The 15825-nt window shown below is 35.1% G+C and overlaps 2 protein-coding genes across 2 annotated transcripts; both read left to right on the top strand.

Annotated features, from left to right (window-relative positions):
- The first annotated feature begins 247 nt into the window (after positions 1-247).
- Positions 248-1186, top strand: LOC141562483 (olfactory receptor 51B5-like). The gene has a single exon (XM_074302512.1). The coding sequence runs from the start codon at positions 248-250 to the stop codon at positions 1184-1186; it is 939 nt and encodes a 312-aa protein (XP_074158613.1).
- A 4855-nt stretch (positions 1187-6041) lies between these two features.
- On the top strand, positions 6042-6989 carry LOC141559916 (olfactory receptor 51Q1-like). Its single transcript, XM_074297570.1, has one exon. The coding sequence runs from the start codon at positions 6042-6044 to the stop codon at positions 6987-6989; it is 948 nt and encodes a 315-aa protein (XP_074153671.1).
- The last annotated feature ends 8836 nt before the right edge of the window (positions 6990-15825 follow it).

Below are 15825 nucleotides of genomic sequence, written 5' to 3'. Positions count from 1 at the left end.
CCTACCAGAATCTAAAGCTGAGGAATTCAGCTTAAGTTAAGGAGCCAAGCTACAGGGAAAGCCTTGGAATCATCATCTTTAATACTTGGTCCAAGCTCAAATTATATCCTGAAATCTCAGATCTTTTTCTTCTATAATATTGAACAACCTCAAGGTGGGAAGTACTGACACCTTGTGTATTTTTAGAAAGGACCTGATGGCTCTTGTTTATTAAGCAACCCTCACTGAGTCTTAGACTTGCACCATTATGTGGTATAATACAAGTTTATCCCCCTTTCTTCTGACTGGATTCCCAGGCCTAGAAGCAGTTCATCATTGGATTTCTATCCCCTTCTTTGTTGTATACTTCTCGGTGATTCTTGGCAATGGTACCCTCCTCTTTCTCATCAAGGATGACCATGGTCTCCATGAACCCATGTATTACTTCCTGGCCATGCTGGCGGCTACAGACCTTTTAGTGACCCTAACCACAATGCCCACAGTTCTGGGAGTCCTGTGGCTGAATTACAGGGAGATTCACTTTAAAGTCTGCTTCTCCCAGGCTTACTTCATCCACTCCCTCTCTATAGTGGAGTCAGGGGTCTTGCTCGCCATGGCTTATGACCGTTTCATTGCCATCTGCAATCCACTAAGATATAGGTCTATCCTCACCAACTCCAGAGTGGTAAAAATTGGCGTTGGGGCATTGCTGAGGGGCTTCATATTAGTGGCACCGCCAATTGTCCCCCTACACTGGTTCCCTTACTGCCATTCCCATGTTCTCTCCCATGCCTTCTGCCTCCACCAGGATGTCATCAAGCTGGCCTGCGCAGACATCACTTTCAATCGCATCTATCCTATGGTTCTGGTTTCATTTACCTTCTTCCTGGACTCCCTGATAATTATTTTCTCATATATACTGATTCTGAAGACAGTTATGAGCATTGCCTCTGGAGAGGAGCGGACCAAGGCCCTAAATACCTGTATCTCCCACATTTGTTGTGTCTTAGTTTTCTATGTCACAGTGATTGGTTTATCTCTTATTCATAGATTTGGGAAACATGCTCCACATGTGGTCCACATAACTATGAGCTATGTCTATTTCCTTTTCCCTCCATTTATGAATCCAATTATCTATAGTGTTAAGACCAAACAGATCAGGAATGGTATACTCCGCAAGTTCTCTCTGCCCAGATTAAGGCCTTAGCCTTTCTTCTGTGGTACAACTCTTTGGATGTGAATTTCTCTCTCCCTTTCTTTTCAACCTCAATCACCCATATACCATACTGATTCCATACTTTCATAGCCCAGCAAGATTAAGGTAGGGAGAATATTGTTTTAGAGCCTGGATACTGACCACTTTTCTAAATCTCTTTTCTCAGTCGTATTCCCTTCCCATGTCCCTCAATACATAAGATTAATGTCCAAGATAGACAATCAGAACAGTAAGGTGTTCAAATCTAGGTAATATCTGGGAAAGGGGAGGATACATTTGTCCCAAAATCTGGATCCGAGTCTTTCTACCTATACCAAAAGCTTCTAAGAGGATGTCCATACATCTCGTTGTGGAATAGGATTCTCAGAGGAATAGCATTGTCACTCAGTTCCATCTAATTTCTCTGAAATACCTGAAGAATATATATGTGTTAGGGGAGTTTGGAGGGAGTGGATATAGATTTCTCATTCTTTTTTAGAAGCCCACCATTAAAAAATCTTTCAAGTTAATATAAGATTTAACTAATAAAGTTAGTAGAAGCGGCAATAAAAATTCTTTTTAGGTCCTTAAAATTATGAAGTTTAAGTCTATTATCTCATTTCAATAATAAACAATATGTTGTTAAATTCATATTCTATATTCAGAGTTTGCTTTTGAATTGGAAACTCCCAGTATATATGACCTTAAGTAGAAACCTAGTCTAATGAGATGGGGGAAGAGATACATGCAATCATATAACACACATACACACAAATCCAAATAAACAGGTATTTGTAAAACAGAACAGAAAACTATGAGTGTACAATGAAGTTAGAAAGTGTTTGAAAATTCTGCTTAGCAGAGTACCTGAATATATAGTTAGGACTAAGTAAATGGTTATGGACTGAATAAAATTCTATCAAATAACCACATTTACTTTTATTTAAAAAAAATACTATACCAGGAGATCAGAAGTGCTCTCTAGCCATTATATACTATTTTAAATAAATAATAATTCACATTTACATAGCACATTAATATTTACAATATGTAATATTATAATATTTACAATAATTACCAAATTACATTTACAAATTAATAATTATAAAAATATTATATGTATTATGTAATACATACAATTTGATGTGAGGTTTTCCTTACATATGTCTATAATTATATAACTGTTAAGGACCATGCTAAGTGAAGGGGCAGGTCAATTCTCCAAGAGTCTCCACAGCTGTGGATCATAACAGTAAAGGAGTTGCAAAGCAGCCTTTACTTAGGCAGATGTTCCTTGTGGATTGGAAATGAAATAAATTGGAGGCAAGAGCAAAGAGGAGAGAGGTCGGAGAATGCAACAGTCTCTCAGTCTCCTTGTATCATCATCATCATCATCATCATCATCATCATCATCATCATCATCATCATCATCATCATCATCATCCTCTCACATGAAGAGATCTATTCTACAGGTCTCAGTTAAAACTATGGGAAATGGGAGCAGCTAGGTGGTGCAGTGGATAGAGCACGGGCCTTGAATTCAGGAGGACCCAAGTTCAAATCTGCTCTCAGACACTTAACATTTCCTAGCTGTGTGATGCTGGGCAAGTCACTTAACCCCCTAGCCTCAGGAAAAACAAACAAACAAACAAAAACAACAACAACAAAAAAAAAAAACTATGGGAAGTGAGTGTAGACCAAAATATAGCATTTTCACTCATTCTTATTATTGTTTGATTGCATTTTTGTTTCCCTTCTCAGGTTTTTCTATCTTCTTTCTAGATCTGATTTTTCTTGTGCAGCAAGATAATTGTATAAATATGTATACATATATTGTATTTAACATATAATTTAACATATTTAACATGTATTGGACTATCTGCCATCTAGGGGAGGGAGTGGGGGGAAGCAGGGGAAAAGTTGGAGCAGAAGGTTTTGTAGGGGTCAGTGTTGAAAAATTACCCATGCATATGTTTTGTAAATAAAAAGCTACAATAATAAGCAAATAAACAAATAAACAAACAAATAAGCAAACAGATAAATAAATAAATACGTTTTGAGTTCCAAATTCTCTTTCTCCTTATCTCTCTCCCCTCCCACTTCCCAAAGGCAATAATTCTACATAGGTTTTTTTTTATGTGCAATTAGACACACATATTAGTCATGTTGTAAAAGAAAATAGACAAAAAAATAAAAGTGAAAAGTAGTGTGCTTTGATTTGCATTCAGACTTCATCAATTCTTTCTCTGGAAAAAAAAATAGCATTTTTCATTATGAGTCTTTTGGAATTGTCTTGGATCTTTGGATTACAGAGAATCTCATGGGCTTCCAATTAATGGGTTCTGAATCAATCATACATGTTGCTGTCGATTACACAGTTTTCCTTAATAAGTATGAATCTGTCCTTAATTGAAGTCTCCAGATATTTGACACATGACTTGTCCTCTTGGGAACAAAGTTAAGCCAAATCCTCCCCCCTCCCCTCCATCCCAGTTTCTTTGGTTGTACTCCCTTAGCTAGAGACTTAAGGGCCCCACCTCTAATTGATGTACTAAAAAATGCAGCAACTTCATATATTCACATGATAATCCAAAGGAGGACTCTATAAGTAATCTTGTTTTTGCCTGTCCTTCCAAAAGAACATGGAAATCTGCATAGAACAAAAGGTATGTGAGAACAGGAGATATTGCATAGGTACACACAAGTGAGGGGGAGGAGAAAAAAACAATAAAATGGCAGGTTTATGGGTTCTGGGAGTAGAAGTGGACACAACTAGATATAAAGAATATAGGTTGGGAGGGAGTCAATAAATGAGGATGAATTTGTTTGGAGATTCTTCGCAATCTAAGTTATGAGTTCAATTATGTTCTTACAAATATTGACAAGGTTCAATTTCACTCTTTATCTTAATGGAAATTAAGGTCAAATGGACTTCAGATAAGGTGAACTAGTAGAATTAAAGAAAGATACTCAACAAAGGGCCATGCTACATCATCCAATAATTTTTTTTCCTATCCCTTTCCTTGCCTTTCTTTGTCTTACCTTGCCTTGCCTTTCTTTATTTTTATTTCCCTACCTTTTCCCCTAATCCCTGTACTAGATTTACAGTTAGACAAGCTGGTTCTCAGGAGCATTTGGTAAGGTCTAACATGGTAGGTGGCAGCAGTGGGAACACTGGATTAGTGGGTTTAGAGAATAAAGAGATAATGAAGATCAGTTGCCCATTTTTCTTTCAACATCCAACAGTGAGAACTGTCTTTGGGGCAGAGTCATGGTGATAGTTTCAGTGAGGAATCTAACATAATACAAATCAGAGTAAGTCTAACATAAGCATAAAATAAATAGTTTAATTTAAGAGTGTTCCAAAGATCTTAGTGATGGTTTAAGCTTTAATCACTTTAGGATTATAAAAGCTATATACATAAAAAAACACATTTGAAAAATTACCAAAATTTGGAAATATCTACCTATTTCTTATTTAAATTCAACATAACCATTATCTTATGCTATACATAATTCCGGTCAATTTTCAAGTTTGAAGAGTTCTAGTAGTAGTTCATTTTCCCTTTTTCAGACAATTATTAGGAAGTTTATTCAAGCTTAAAATTGCCTCAATGACTTCCATCAAGTTTCTTCACTTGTAACTCAGTGACCAAAAAAATTGTTCTTGTAATTGTAGGCTTAATATCATCCAAGAAGTAAAGTTTTGATATATACATGAAAGTTCTGACGTGACTACACAAGAAAAAAATCTAATGGAGGTAAATGAGGTAACCAATACAGCCAAGTAGAAGATCCATTGGTTTGAGAAAGGTTCATCTAGAAACTGTCAAACAGAATACATAATTACAGAATGCTCCATCTTGTTGAAATTAAAATAAAAAATTAATATTCAATCAACTAAGGCAAATAAGTGGAGAATACCAGAAATTTAATTAAGCTTTCAAATGATGATTTTTGTCAGTTTGTAGCATTTATATTTTTGATGTTACTAAAGCTTTATTAAGACTTTTGGAACAAGAGAGATGAAAAGAATGAGACAGTGGGATGGAAGAAGGTGAGAGAGAGAGAGAGAGAGAGAGAGAGAGAGAGAGAGAACTAGCAATATTGTCCTATGCCTCTAACAACTCTTTTTGTGACTTTCCAGTCTAAAAGCATACTTCCAAACTATTACTTTTCTGTATATGGTATAAACTCCTTCAAAGAAGGGGCTATTTTGTGTTTTAAGCATGTATCCCCACCATTTAGCATAGTGTTTGGCATCTGGTAAGTCATTAATAAGCTTTTTTAAATTCAATTATGAGTAAAATACATTTGATAAGCTATATTTGTTATCTATTAATTGTATCATTTATCCATTTATTTATCTAGCTTTCTATCTTTAGCTGTCATCTTTCTATGTTTATTGTCATTTCATATCAGCTAATATCTATTTATATCTATATCATCCTCATTAATGAAAAGATCCATGCTTTCATTAAAGTAATTGTTTGTCTTTTTTTTTACTGAGGCACTTGGGGTTAAATGACTACGCTCTTTGGCCCCCATCTGAGATATGTGTACACTTTTCTACTCATTTCAGTTGATAGGTGAGTGAAATATTTTGAGTAAAATACTTTGAGCACAATAATTGGATAACATTTTTTGCCTCAAGTTATTTTTCCTATCCATTTCTCTATTCATTTCATAATAATTTGACACAAGGGAAGGATGGTTATTAAAATCTTTCCAGAGTCCTAGAATTCTATTTCTATTATGTAACATTTTATAAATTGGAAAACTATATAGCAAATAATTCCCATAAAAATTAAAATGAACTTTATGTCATTGTAGAAAGAAATTGGACCTGGAGGTCCTTTCTTTTGTTATGTCGGCCATCACTAATACCTCTGAAGAACCCTTCTACTTCATCCTTACTGGCATTCCAGGTTTTGAGCCCATGCACATTTGGATCTCCATCCCCTTCGGTTGTCTATACATTATCTCCATCTTGGGCAATACCACTATCCTAGCTGTCATTCAGATAGAGCCTTCACTCCACCAACCCATGTACCTGTTCCTCTCCATGCTGGCAATAACCGATCTGGGCCTGACCCTTACCACTCTGCCCACAGTGATGCAACTACTCTGGTTCAATGTCCGGGAGATCAGCTTTGAGGCTTGCTTTGCCCAGTTTTTCTTCCTTCATGGCTTCTCCTTTATGGAGTCTTCAGTGCTGTTGGCCATGGCTTATGACCGCTTTGTTGCCATCTGTCGTCCCCTGCACTATGCCTCTATTCTCACAGAGAATGTCATTGGAAGAATTGGGATAGCCATCATCATTCGATGTGTTTTGGCAGTACTGCCCTCACTTTTCCTGCTTAAGCGTCTGCCCTTTTGTCACTCTCACCTCCTCTCCCATTCCTATTGCCTCCACCAAGATATGATCCGCTTGGTCTGTGCTGACACTCGAGTCAACAGCTGGTATGGATTTGTACTGGTATTGCTCATCATTGTGCTTGACCCTCTCCTCATCCTGGTCTCCTATGGATTAATTCTGCACAGTGTCCTGGGCACTGCATCCCAGGCTGAGCGATTTAAGGCTCTCAATAACTGCTTGTCCCATATCTTGGCTGTACTTATCCTGTATGTGCCTATGGTAGGGCTGTCCATGGTTCACCGTTTTGCCCGACATGCCCCTCCTCTGGTTCATGTGATCATGGCCAATGTCTACTTGCTATCACCCCCTGTGATGAACCCCATTATCTACAGTGTAAAAACTAAGCAGATTCGCCAGGGAATCCTCCGCCTCCTTTGTAGAGGAAAGGTACACTAGAGATTAAGAGGAGAGAGCTACAGACTACTCGGGATATATTATGAAAGGTTAGAACAGAGGGCATAGTCAATTTTAATAGTGGTTAATCTAAATTCTGAGATTATAGGGAAATTCATGGAAATAGAAATCACATAGTGGCAAAAATAAATGATAGAAAGGATAAATGTTAGGAGGAAGTTTTCTTTTCTAGTCAAAGAAAGATGACCTGAGCAATATTTCTGCAGAGTGACCAATGACATGGAAAGCTCTCAGGATTATGGCTTTGATCAGTGCAAAAGCTTCCCTGAAATGGGACACAGTTGAGCCTTTCATAGCACAGGATCATAGACTTAAAGCTAGAAGACTTGATGTCCTTACTTTACAAATAAGAAAACTGAGGTCAGGGAGGTTAAATAAAGGGGAAAGTGAGTTATTGTTTGGGAATCAGCTTAGCATTTGGATCTGTTACACAGATGATGCCACACAAGGGTTTACTTTCTGGGTGTTGCACAAAACATAAGTATAAATAAAATAATTCCAATTTCATTTTCCTAATCAATAGTGATTTAGATAATTTTATATGACTATGGATGTCTTTAATTTCTTCAACTGAAAATTGTTTGTAAATATTCTTTGACTATGTATTAATTGAGGAATGCCTTGCATTTTTATAATATACGTAATCAGAAATTTTACTTTAGAAATCTGTCTTGTTTGCTTGTGGATCAAAAACCAGAATCCTACAATATGATCTTTACAATAAACATACCTGAAGCAAAAAACAGTATCTATTATGCTTCAGCTAAAGTAAGAAAAAAAGTAGGTTTACAATTCTAATTATAAAGCAAAAGCAAAAATAGATGTAATTAAAAGATTAGGAAGGAAACTACAGCCTCCTAAAAGGCACTGCAGATAATGAAGTAGTATTGATACTAAACATATAAGCACCAAATGTTATAGCATTCAGAATCTTAAAGGTTAAGAAATAGTTGTAGATCAATGGGATAGAGTGGGTACATAAGACACAATAGTATATGGCCATAATAACAAAGTGTTTGACAAATCCAGTCTTTGGGATTATAACTATTTGACAAAAATTGCTAGGAAAACTTGAAAATAGGGCATAAACTAGATATAGATCAACATCTCATACCATATACCAAAATAAGGTTAAAATGAGTAAATGATTTAGATACAAAAAATAACACAATAAACAGATTAGAAGGGCAAGAAATAATCTACCTGATAGATCTATGGAGAAGGGAAAAATTCATGACCAAATAAGAGAGCATTACAAAATATAAAAGAGATAATTTTAATTGTATTTAATTATAAAGCTTCTGCACAAAAACTCAATGCTAATAAGATCATAAAGAAAGCAGAGGGGGCAGCTAGGTGGCGCAGTGGATAGAGCACTAGCCCTGAATTCAGGAGGACCCGAGTTCAGATCTAGCTGTGTGACCCTGGGCAAGTCACTTAACCCCAGCCTCAAAAAAAAAAAAAAAAAAAAAAAATAGAAAGCTGGGAAACATTTTTTACAGTAAATTTCTTTCTTAAAGGTCTCATATCTTAAGTATATAGAGAACAGAGTCAAATTTACAAGAATACAAGGCATTCTTTAATTGATAGATGGTCAAAAGATATAAACAGTTTTCAGATGAAGAATTGAAAGTTATTTGTAAACATATAGAGAATTGCTCTAAATCACTTTTGACAAGAGAAATTCAAATTAAAGTAACTCTAAAATAGCACTTTTCACTGATCATATTGGCTAATATGACAGAAAAGGAAAACAGTAAATGTTAGAGAGAATATGGGAAACTTGAGACATTAAATTACTGTTGATATCCTGCAGAGCAATTTGGAACTAGACCCACCAAACTGTGTATACCCTTTGATCCAATAATACCAACACTAGTTCTATATCCCAAAAGAGATCATAAAAAAGGGGAAAACAAAAATATGTGCAGAAATATTTATAGCAGTCCTTTTTGTGGTGACAAAATATTGGAAATTGAAGGGACACCCATGAATTGTAGAATAACTGAGCAAAGTGGTATATAAATGTAATGGAATGATTTTGTGCAATAAGAAATGATGAATAGGCAGGTTTTAAAAGCACTTGGAAAGACTTATATGAACTGATGCAAAGTGAAATGAGCAGAACTGTGTGATGATCAACAATGAATGATCTCTTCTCAGCAACATAATATCCAAGACAAGTGCAGAGTATCCATGAAGGAAAATTCTACCCACATTCATTCAGATAAAGAACTGAAAAACTCTGAATGCAAATTGAAGCATATTTTTTTCTTTTGTTTTTTTTTTTAATTTTTTTTTCTTTTGACTTCTTTGTTCTTTTATATCTGTGACTAATATGTTAACACATATTACATACATGTATAGTCTATATCAAATTGCCTACCATTTTCAGAAGAGGGGAAAGGAAGAAGGTAGGGAGAAAAAATTGGTATTCAAAAATCTTATAAAAATGAATGTTAAAAATTGTTTGACATATAATTCAGGGTAAATAAAACACCATTTAAAAATAAGATAAAAATTTCCAAATTAATTTTAATCTCTCTAGATATTGCTGCTGCTAAGTCTAAAACTTTTAAAATAAAAAAATCAATATTTTAAATTATTTTTAACTAGAATCAATATCAATAAAAACTTCTTGTTTCCACAAACAAATATTCTTGCAGATGCTCATTTTTCCCTCTTTCTTTGAAAAAAATCAGATAAGTCAAGGCTAAAAATTCTGGAGGTATAATCTGCAGACAATGAGACTTTCCAAACTAAGTTGTTCTTTTCCAAAAATCAAGTTAATTATTTACACAAGAAGGTTGAAAGTGCAACAACTGTGAGATTAAGCAATACTAATGAATGAATGAAAAAACAAACAAATAAATAAAATAATGTCTCCCCAAACCTCTAAAATGGTTTGGGTCAGTCAGTCACTTATTACCAAGCATTTCTTAATCTTCAAATGAGCAAAACCAGAAGATCACTATACACTTCAACAACAATACTGTATGAAGACATATTCTGATGGAAGTTGTTATTTTCAACATAAAGAAGATCCAACTCACTTCCAGCTCATCAATGATGGACAGAAACAACTACACCCAGAGAAGGAACACTGGGAGTTGAATGTAAAATATTAGCACTACCGTCTATCTACCCAGGTTACTTATACCTTTGGAATCCAATACTTAACGTGCAACAAGAAAATTGGATTTACACACATATAGTATATCTAGGTTATACTGTAACACATGTAAAATGTATGAGATTGCCTGTCATCTAGGGGAGGGAGTAGAGGGAGAGAGGGGAAACTCTGGAAAAATGAATACAAGGGATAATGTTATAAAAAAAATTACTCATGTATATATACTGTCAAAAATGTATAATTATAAAATTAATAAAAAAAATCTTCAAGAGTCAGTCACTTAGTACCAAGCATTTCTTAATCTTCAAGGAGGATTAGCACAGCTGATTTGAGGACTTGCCAAGCCTTTTCAGGGTTCCTCATCTATTTTTGGTGCTCACCTTCATGTGATATAGGTAAAAAAGGAGAGTTATAGAAAGCATTTTAGTGTTGTCAGATGTGGTGGAAAAGAGAGAAAAGAGCTTTTGCTGAATGGACTCTTTTTTATTTCCAGTGAAATATGAGGCAAGAGTTTCTACTGAGAAAGTGAGAGTGAGATCATTGGGAGGTTAGAAAGAATTATTATGATTTTCATAATTATCAAGATGATGTGTATAATAAATACACTAATAATTTAGATTTTTCAACGCTACCTTGATCTGTGAGTCAGAGGAGCTTGAAATGAACAATCAATTTTTGACAATGCTCTCTTTATGTATGTCGAGTGATGAATCAAGGATTATAAAACTGTTCCCATCACATAACTCTGGTCCTGTCCCCCCACAAAGGAATGATTTCCATGTTCTGAAACAATTATATACAAACTGGACTGGAGTACACCCATATTGTCCTAGATTTTTGGGACAGCACCCAGCCCTGAAACTAATTCAATTGTAATCCACTTCCCCCCCCCTTCCCATTTCTGATTTATATACAAAATCTCTTCCTTTCCTACAACTGGAAGGGTCTCCTACTGAGGAGAATCTACTATTTGCAAACTGTATTCATCTCTGAGTGATTAATTAAATTGCTACTTGATCTCTAAAATTTGTCTCTGCTTTGTGCAGTATCAGCTATCCATGAAACCATGGATAAAGACACAAAGACAGTAAAATTTGTTTAACAAAGATTTGAAGAATAAAAAGGTTTGGAAAATTCACTCTTATGAATAGAAACATGTTACAAGATTTTTTTGGCCCAGTAGAAGCCCAGTTAGGATTATGTAGCATACATTTGTAGTGGACCTAGTGAATACTATGTTATGATTATCTTCAGTTTCATTTAGCATCCAGTGACGTAAGAGTGAAGGAAGGAGATGATGATCATAATCCAAGCTTCAGACTTGGCATGAAATATTTAACAGTAGGACATGGAATCCAGGACTCAATAGAAGGGGATAGTAAAGAGTTAATTTGATTCACTAAGGGGCCAAGTTATCGAAAGATAAAAAGTGTGTACAGGTGAGATCCTGGGGAAAATTGAGGGTTTAAAGGTCATAGTAAGGATGAAGAACAGGATTTGAGGTTTCAAAGCAGAGGGAAGGGTGGAATGACAACATATTGTCATAAGATTAAAGAATTCTGGAGTTTATCAACATTAAAGTTTATGGTTGATATAAGATCAAAGACATGGTCATCTCTGTTAACTAGAGTAGGGTTAAAGAGTAGGCTATATGAACTGAGCAAACTGATGAAATGGGAGTTTAGGGTATGTGAGAAAGTATCAAATGAATATTGCTTTTCCCTAGTATGAAGGCAAGAATTGGGAAATAAAGAAAGACTATGAGCCAACCGTTAAATTCATTGAGGAAAGAAGAATGTTGTAGAGGTTCATAGATAGCATGATTGGTGACAAATAAGGATTGAGTGAACTTCAAAGAAGTAGAGGTTGATTAGGTGATGGAATTAGTGGAAAGAGCCTTTACATAGAAGTGCTTAGCAAGAAATATTTTGGCTTCTATCTGAATCAGTGATTCTGGAGTATAATTCTAGAATTGTATAAGCAGCATTGGAAAGAATGGCCAAGGAAACTAAGTCATCATGAAATCTCAATGCTAGAAGAGTGAAAGAGTGAAAAAAGGAAAAAAAATTAAGATGAAAGCAAGTTTGTTACCTAGGGAGTAGGCATCCATGGGAAAATAGTAAAAAGAGTCAGTAGCTTTTGTGGAATTGGACAGGGGAGGGGGATTACATTGAGACGACTTAGGAATAAGGGAGAAGGCAGTGGAGTAACAGGGAATGGGGTTTGAATAATGGAAGTCAAAGGTTCAGAGTCACTGGAAGGTTATATTAGAATGAGAGTTTTGTTAATAGTTTGGCCTCAAAGTGAAATTCTCTCAGAACATTAAGCAGTTATGTGCAGCAGTGAATATAGAAAGGGGTAGGAAGTTGTGGATGAGGCAAGCTCAATTAAAGGACTGGAAGGAAGAGGATGTGATGGTGTTTCTCTGGTTGGCTCCCATAGGAAATCACTTCAAAAAGAGATAATCTGTGGGAAAACAAATGATTCTGATTACCTGAACACAGCTAAAACAAGACAATGCCTTTTCACTCAATTCACTGTGTAGAGTTAAATACTGGTTATATGAAAATTTTATGTTTCATACAATTTAAGTGCAAATCATTATATTCTTTTAAAAATCCTTGAGTCCTACACACTTCATCCCTTTTTACCTAGGTGTTTCTGAGGAAGAAGGAAAATGAATAAGAATGAGAAGGAAAAGTAGGCTTCCTTTTGACCTGTATGCATTAATATACCAATTCCATAAAATCTCTACTTTAGCAGTCCAAGAAGCCAGGGGTGGAGGGAGGTATATCAAAAATATCTCAGATAGAATATTTCATCATATAAAAACATTCAAAACTCATTCACGGTCAGGGAAAGTGAAAGAATGAAGTTACCCTAATATAAAAGGTTGACTAAGATGTAAAAATGAAGGCAGAGAGTATTAATTTATTAATAATGGCAATGATATCTTTTATATTTCATTTAAAAGTTTTCTTAGCACTTTTGTTATAGCCAGAATCTATAACTATGGGAAAACTTAGACAAGTTCATACAAAACAACAACAAAAACAAAACAATACAAATGCAATAAATTTTAGAAAATGAAACGATTAGTTTATAGCAACCCAATGGCAATCCCAGTTTACATCAAGAGTAACAAACTCATGGAGCATTCAGAGGTGGCATAAACAAATGTATTTAGAGAATGTACTATACCAAATAAAAGTCAAATTTACAAATCACTGAATATTTTGCTTCTTGGAGATCGCACTTCCTTTGGGACTTCTTATGGTCTTATTCATAGGCTCTCCTCCTCCTCCTATTTCTGTTTATCGTTTGAAAGTCCAGTTATCTTGTTCCCTCAGGTGCAGTTATTCAGGTCTACTTTAGAGAAGGAAGCGTAGGGACCGGCATTCTGCACTATTATCAAGGTAGAGACAAGAACTCTATTCAGACTCTTAGAAGATAGCAACTGGCTCAGTATTTCCTAAGCCAAGCAATCCTAGTGATGGTAAAATAACTAAATTCTCTCCTTTAATTGCTGTTGATCATTTGTAATTTCAGTGTGTATCTGTCAGTGCTTTGAAGGATGAAAATTAGAACCAGGCAACAGAAAGTTAGATATCTCCTACTTTTTAAATGTGATTATAGATTGTGACCCTACATAATAAGGTATGTAAGAAGCTTTAGAACACAAGAAATTATTGCTTTTCCTCTTCTTTCTGAAGACATATGAGTAAAGAGTAAGTTTCTAGGTAGCTAAGACTCCCACATCTTGGGCCAATGCAGTCTGGGAAAGATGCACTCCAAGAAGTCATGAGAAAAGGAAGAAATTTTTAAGAAATTATTGAGTGAATAGGTGAATATTCACACCTCCAAAGACCTATCTTGATGTTAAAATGAAGGAAATGGGCTTGGGCTTCTTTAGGAAAAGAATCATTTTTCCAGTAAAAGGAGAAGTAAAAAATAAATTGAAAGATAATGACAGGTTGGGGGAGTGATGAATAGTTCTTTGAGACCATAAAAGTTTGTGAAAGCAAAATGTATCTCCCCAAGAAAGAATATCTTTGTGAGCTAATTTTTTTTCCTCTGTTTTCTATTCAGGTTCTCTTTGCACATTTTTCTATCCATCAGGATATATCCTAGGAGGCGGCACAGAGAGTAGGGAGGAAGGAGAACACAGAGCAGAGTGGAAATATAGGTAAAGAAGGGGATAGGTATGAAGAAGTGATGGAAAGAAAAAGAAAATTGATAAGATAGAAGGAAGGCAAGGAACTTGTTCTGTTTGTATGAGGAGGAAGACAGAAGTACTGAATGTAAGTTTCGTAGAGACTTTTTGTTTTGATTTAAGGATAAACTGAATATATTTACAGGGGTAAGAATCCATAGAGACAATCTATTTCAACCTTCTCATTTTATAGATGAGACAAATTAGACTCATGGTTTACCAGAATCAGAGGATACAGTCATTATATGAACCCAAGTCTTTTCACTCTAAGTCTATTAAAATTCCATGGTATAATGCTGTCTCTTTCTAAAAATTAAGGATGTTGTAAAGCAGAATATAGGGCAGTTAGGTGAAACAGTGGATAGACTGCTGAGACTGGAGTTAGGAAGCCCTGAGTTTATATCTGGCCTCAAAAACTTACCAATTGTGTGAACCTGGGTAAACCACTTAACCTTGTCTGCTTCCACAACCTCATTTTTAAAATGAGCTAGAGAAAGAAATGGCAAACTGCTTCAGTATTTTCATTAAGAAAACTCCAAAAAGGGCCACAAAACATTGAAAATGAGCAAAACCAACTAAAAGGTGAAATGATTTTATAGGAAAGTTGTGGATTCTTTTTAGCATCTTCAAATAGATGCTAATGCTTTCTTTCAGATATATTGTAGCGGAGGCTTCTACTTAAATAAGCACTGTAATAGATAACTGTTAAAGTTCCTTTCAACCCAATATTTCTTCAGTTCTCTGAATGGATGAACTATGAATGAATAGAAGGACAGAAAAAGTAAGAAGGAAAAGAATACTGAAGGGTAGAAGAGTCAATGTTGGAACTGAGCATAGGGACAAGTTCTTAGTTCACCATTCATTCATTCTTTTGTTTATTTGGTCATTTGACCTTTTGATGAAACTTGTTTCCTAGGTCCCATGCTTGGAAATATTGGGAGGGAATAGACATTAAAAAATAAGTTTTGAATCTGACATTAAGAAGCTTTAGTCTAAATGGAGAATTAATGTACAGATTTTTGACAATACAAAATTGGACATAAGTGCTTTTAAAAAGTGCTACAAAATATAAAGCAAGGCTTAGAAGAATAAGAGAGAGTATTTCTGAGCATTTCAGGGTAATCTATATGACATACATCATGTTGGAAACCTTTGAAAGATGAATGGTATAGATACTTTGAACATAAATACTAAACAAATGTTTATCAAATCAAGTTGAATGCATAAGTTCTTGAAGAAGGTAATGAGAGGGAAAATATAGGGAAGAAAAGAAGTATAAAAATTGGGGAAATATGAGTATATACAGAAAATAACAATGTTATAGTAAATAATATAGATTGATTAGAATATTTGGTATATAAGGAGGAATGATAGTTGATAAGGCTGAAAGGCAGGATGAGAACCTGATTATGAAGATCCTAGAATGCCAGAGAAAAGGGTTTGGAGTTTATCCTGGAGAAAATTATATTTTT

This window comes from Sminthopsis crassicaudata, chromosome 3 (genome assembly GCF_048593235.1).
Source record: "Sminthopsis crassicaudata isolate SCR6 chromosome 3, ASM4859323v1, whole genome shotgun sequence".
Taxonomy (NCBI): domain Eukaryota; kingdom Metazoa; phylum Chordata; class Mammalia; order Dasyuromorphia; family Dasyuridae; genus Sminthopsis; species Sminthopsis crassicaudata.
Note: the sequence above shows the minus strand (reverse complement) of the source record. Positions and strands in the feature narration are given on the sequence as shown.

Bases quoted from the DNA above. Each gene is read 5' to 3' on its own strand.
- LOC141562483 (XM_074302512.1), top strand. From the start codon at position 248: ATGTGGTATAATACAAGTTTATCCCCCTTTCTTCTGACTGGATTCCCA.
- LOC141559916 (XM_074297570.1), top strand. From the start codon at position 6,042: ATGTCGGCCATCACTAATACCTCTGAAGAACCCTTCTACTTCATCCTT.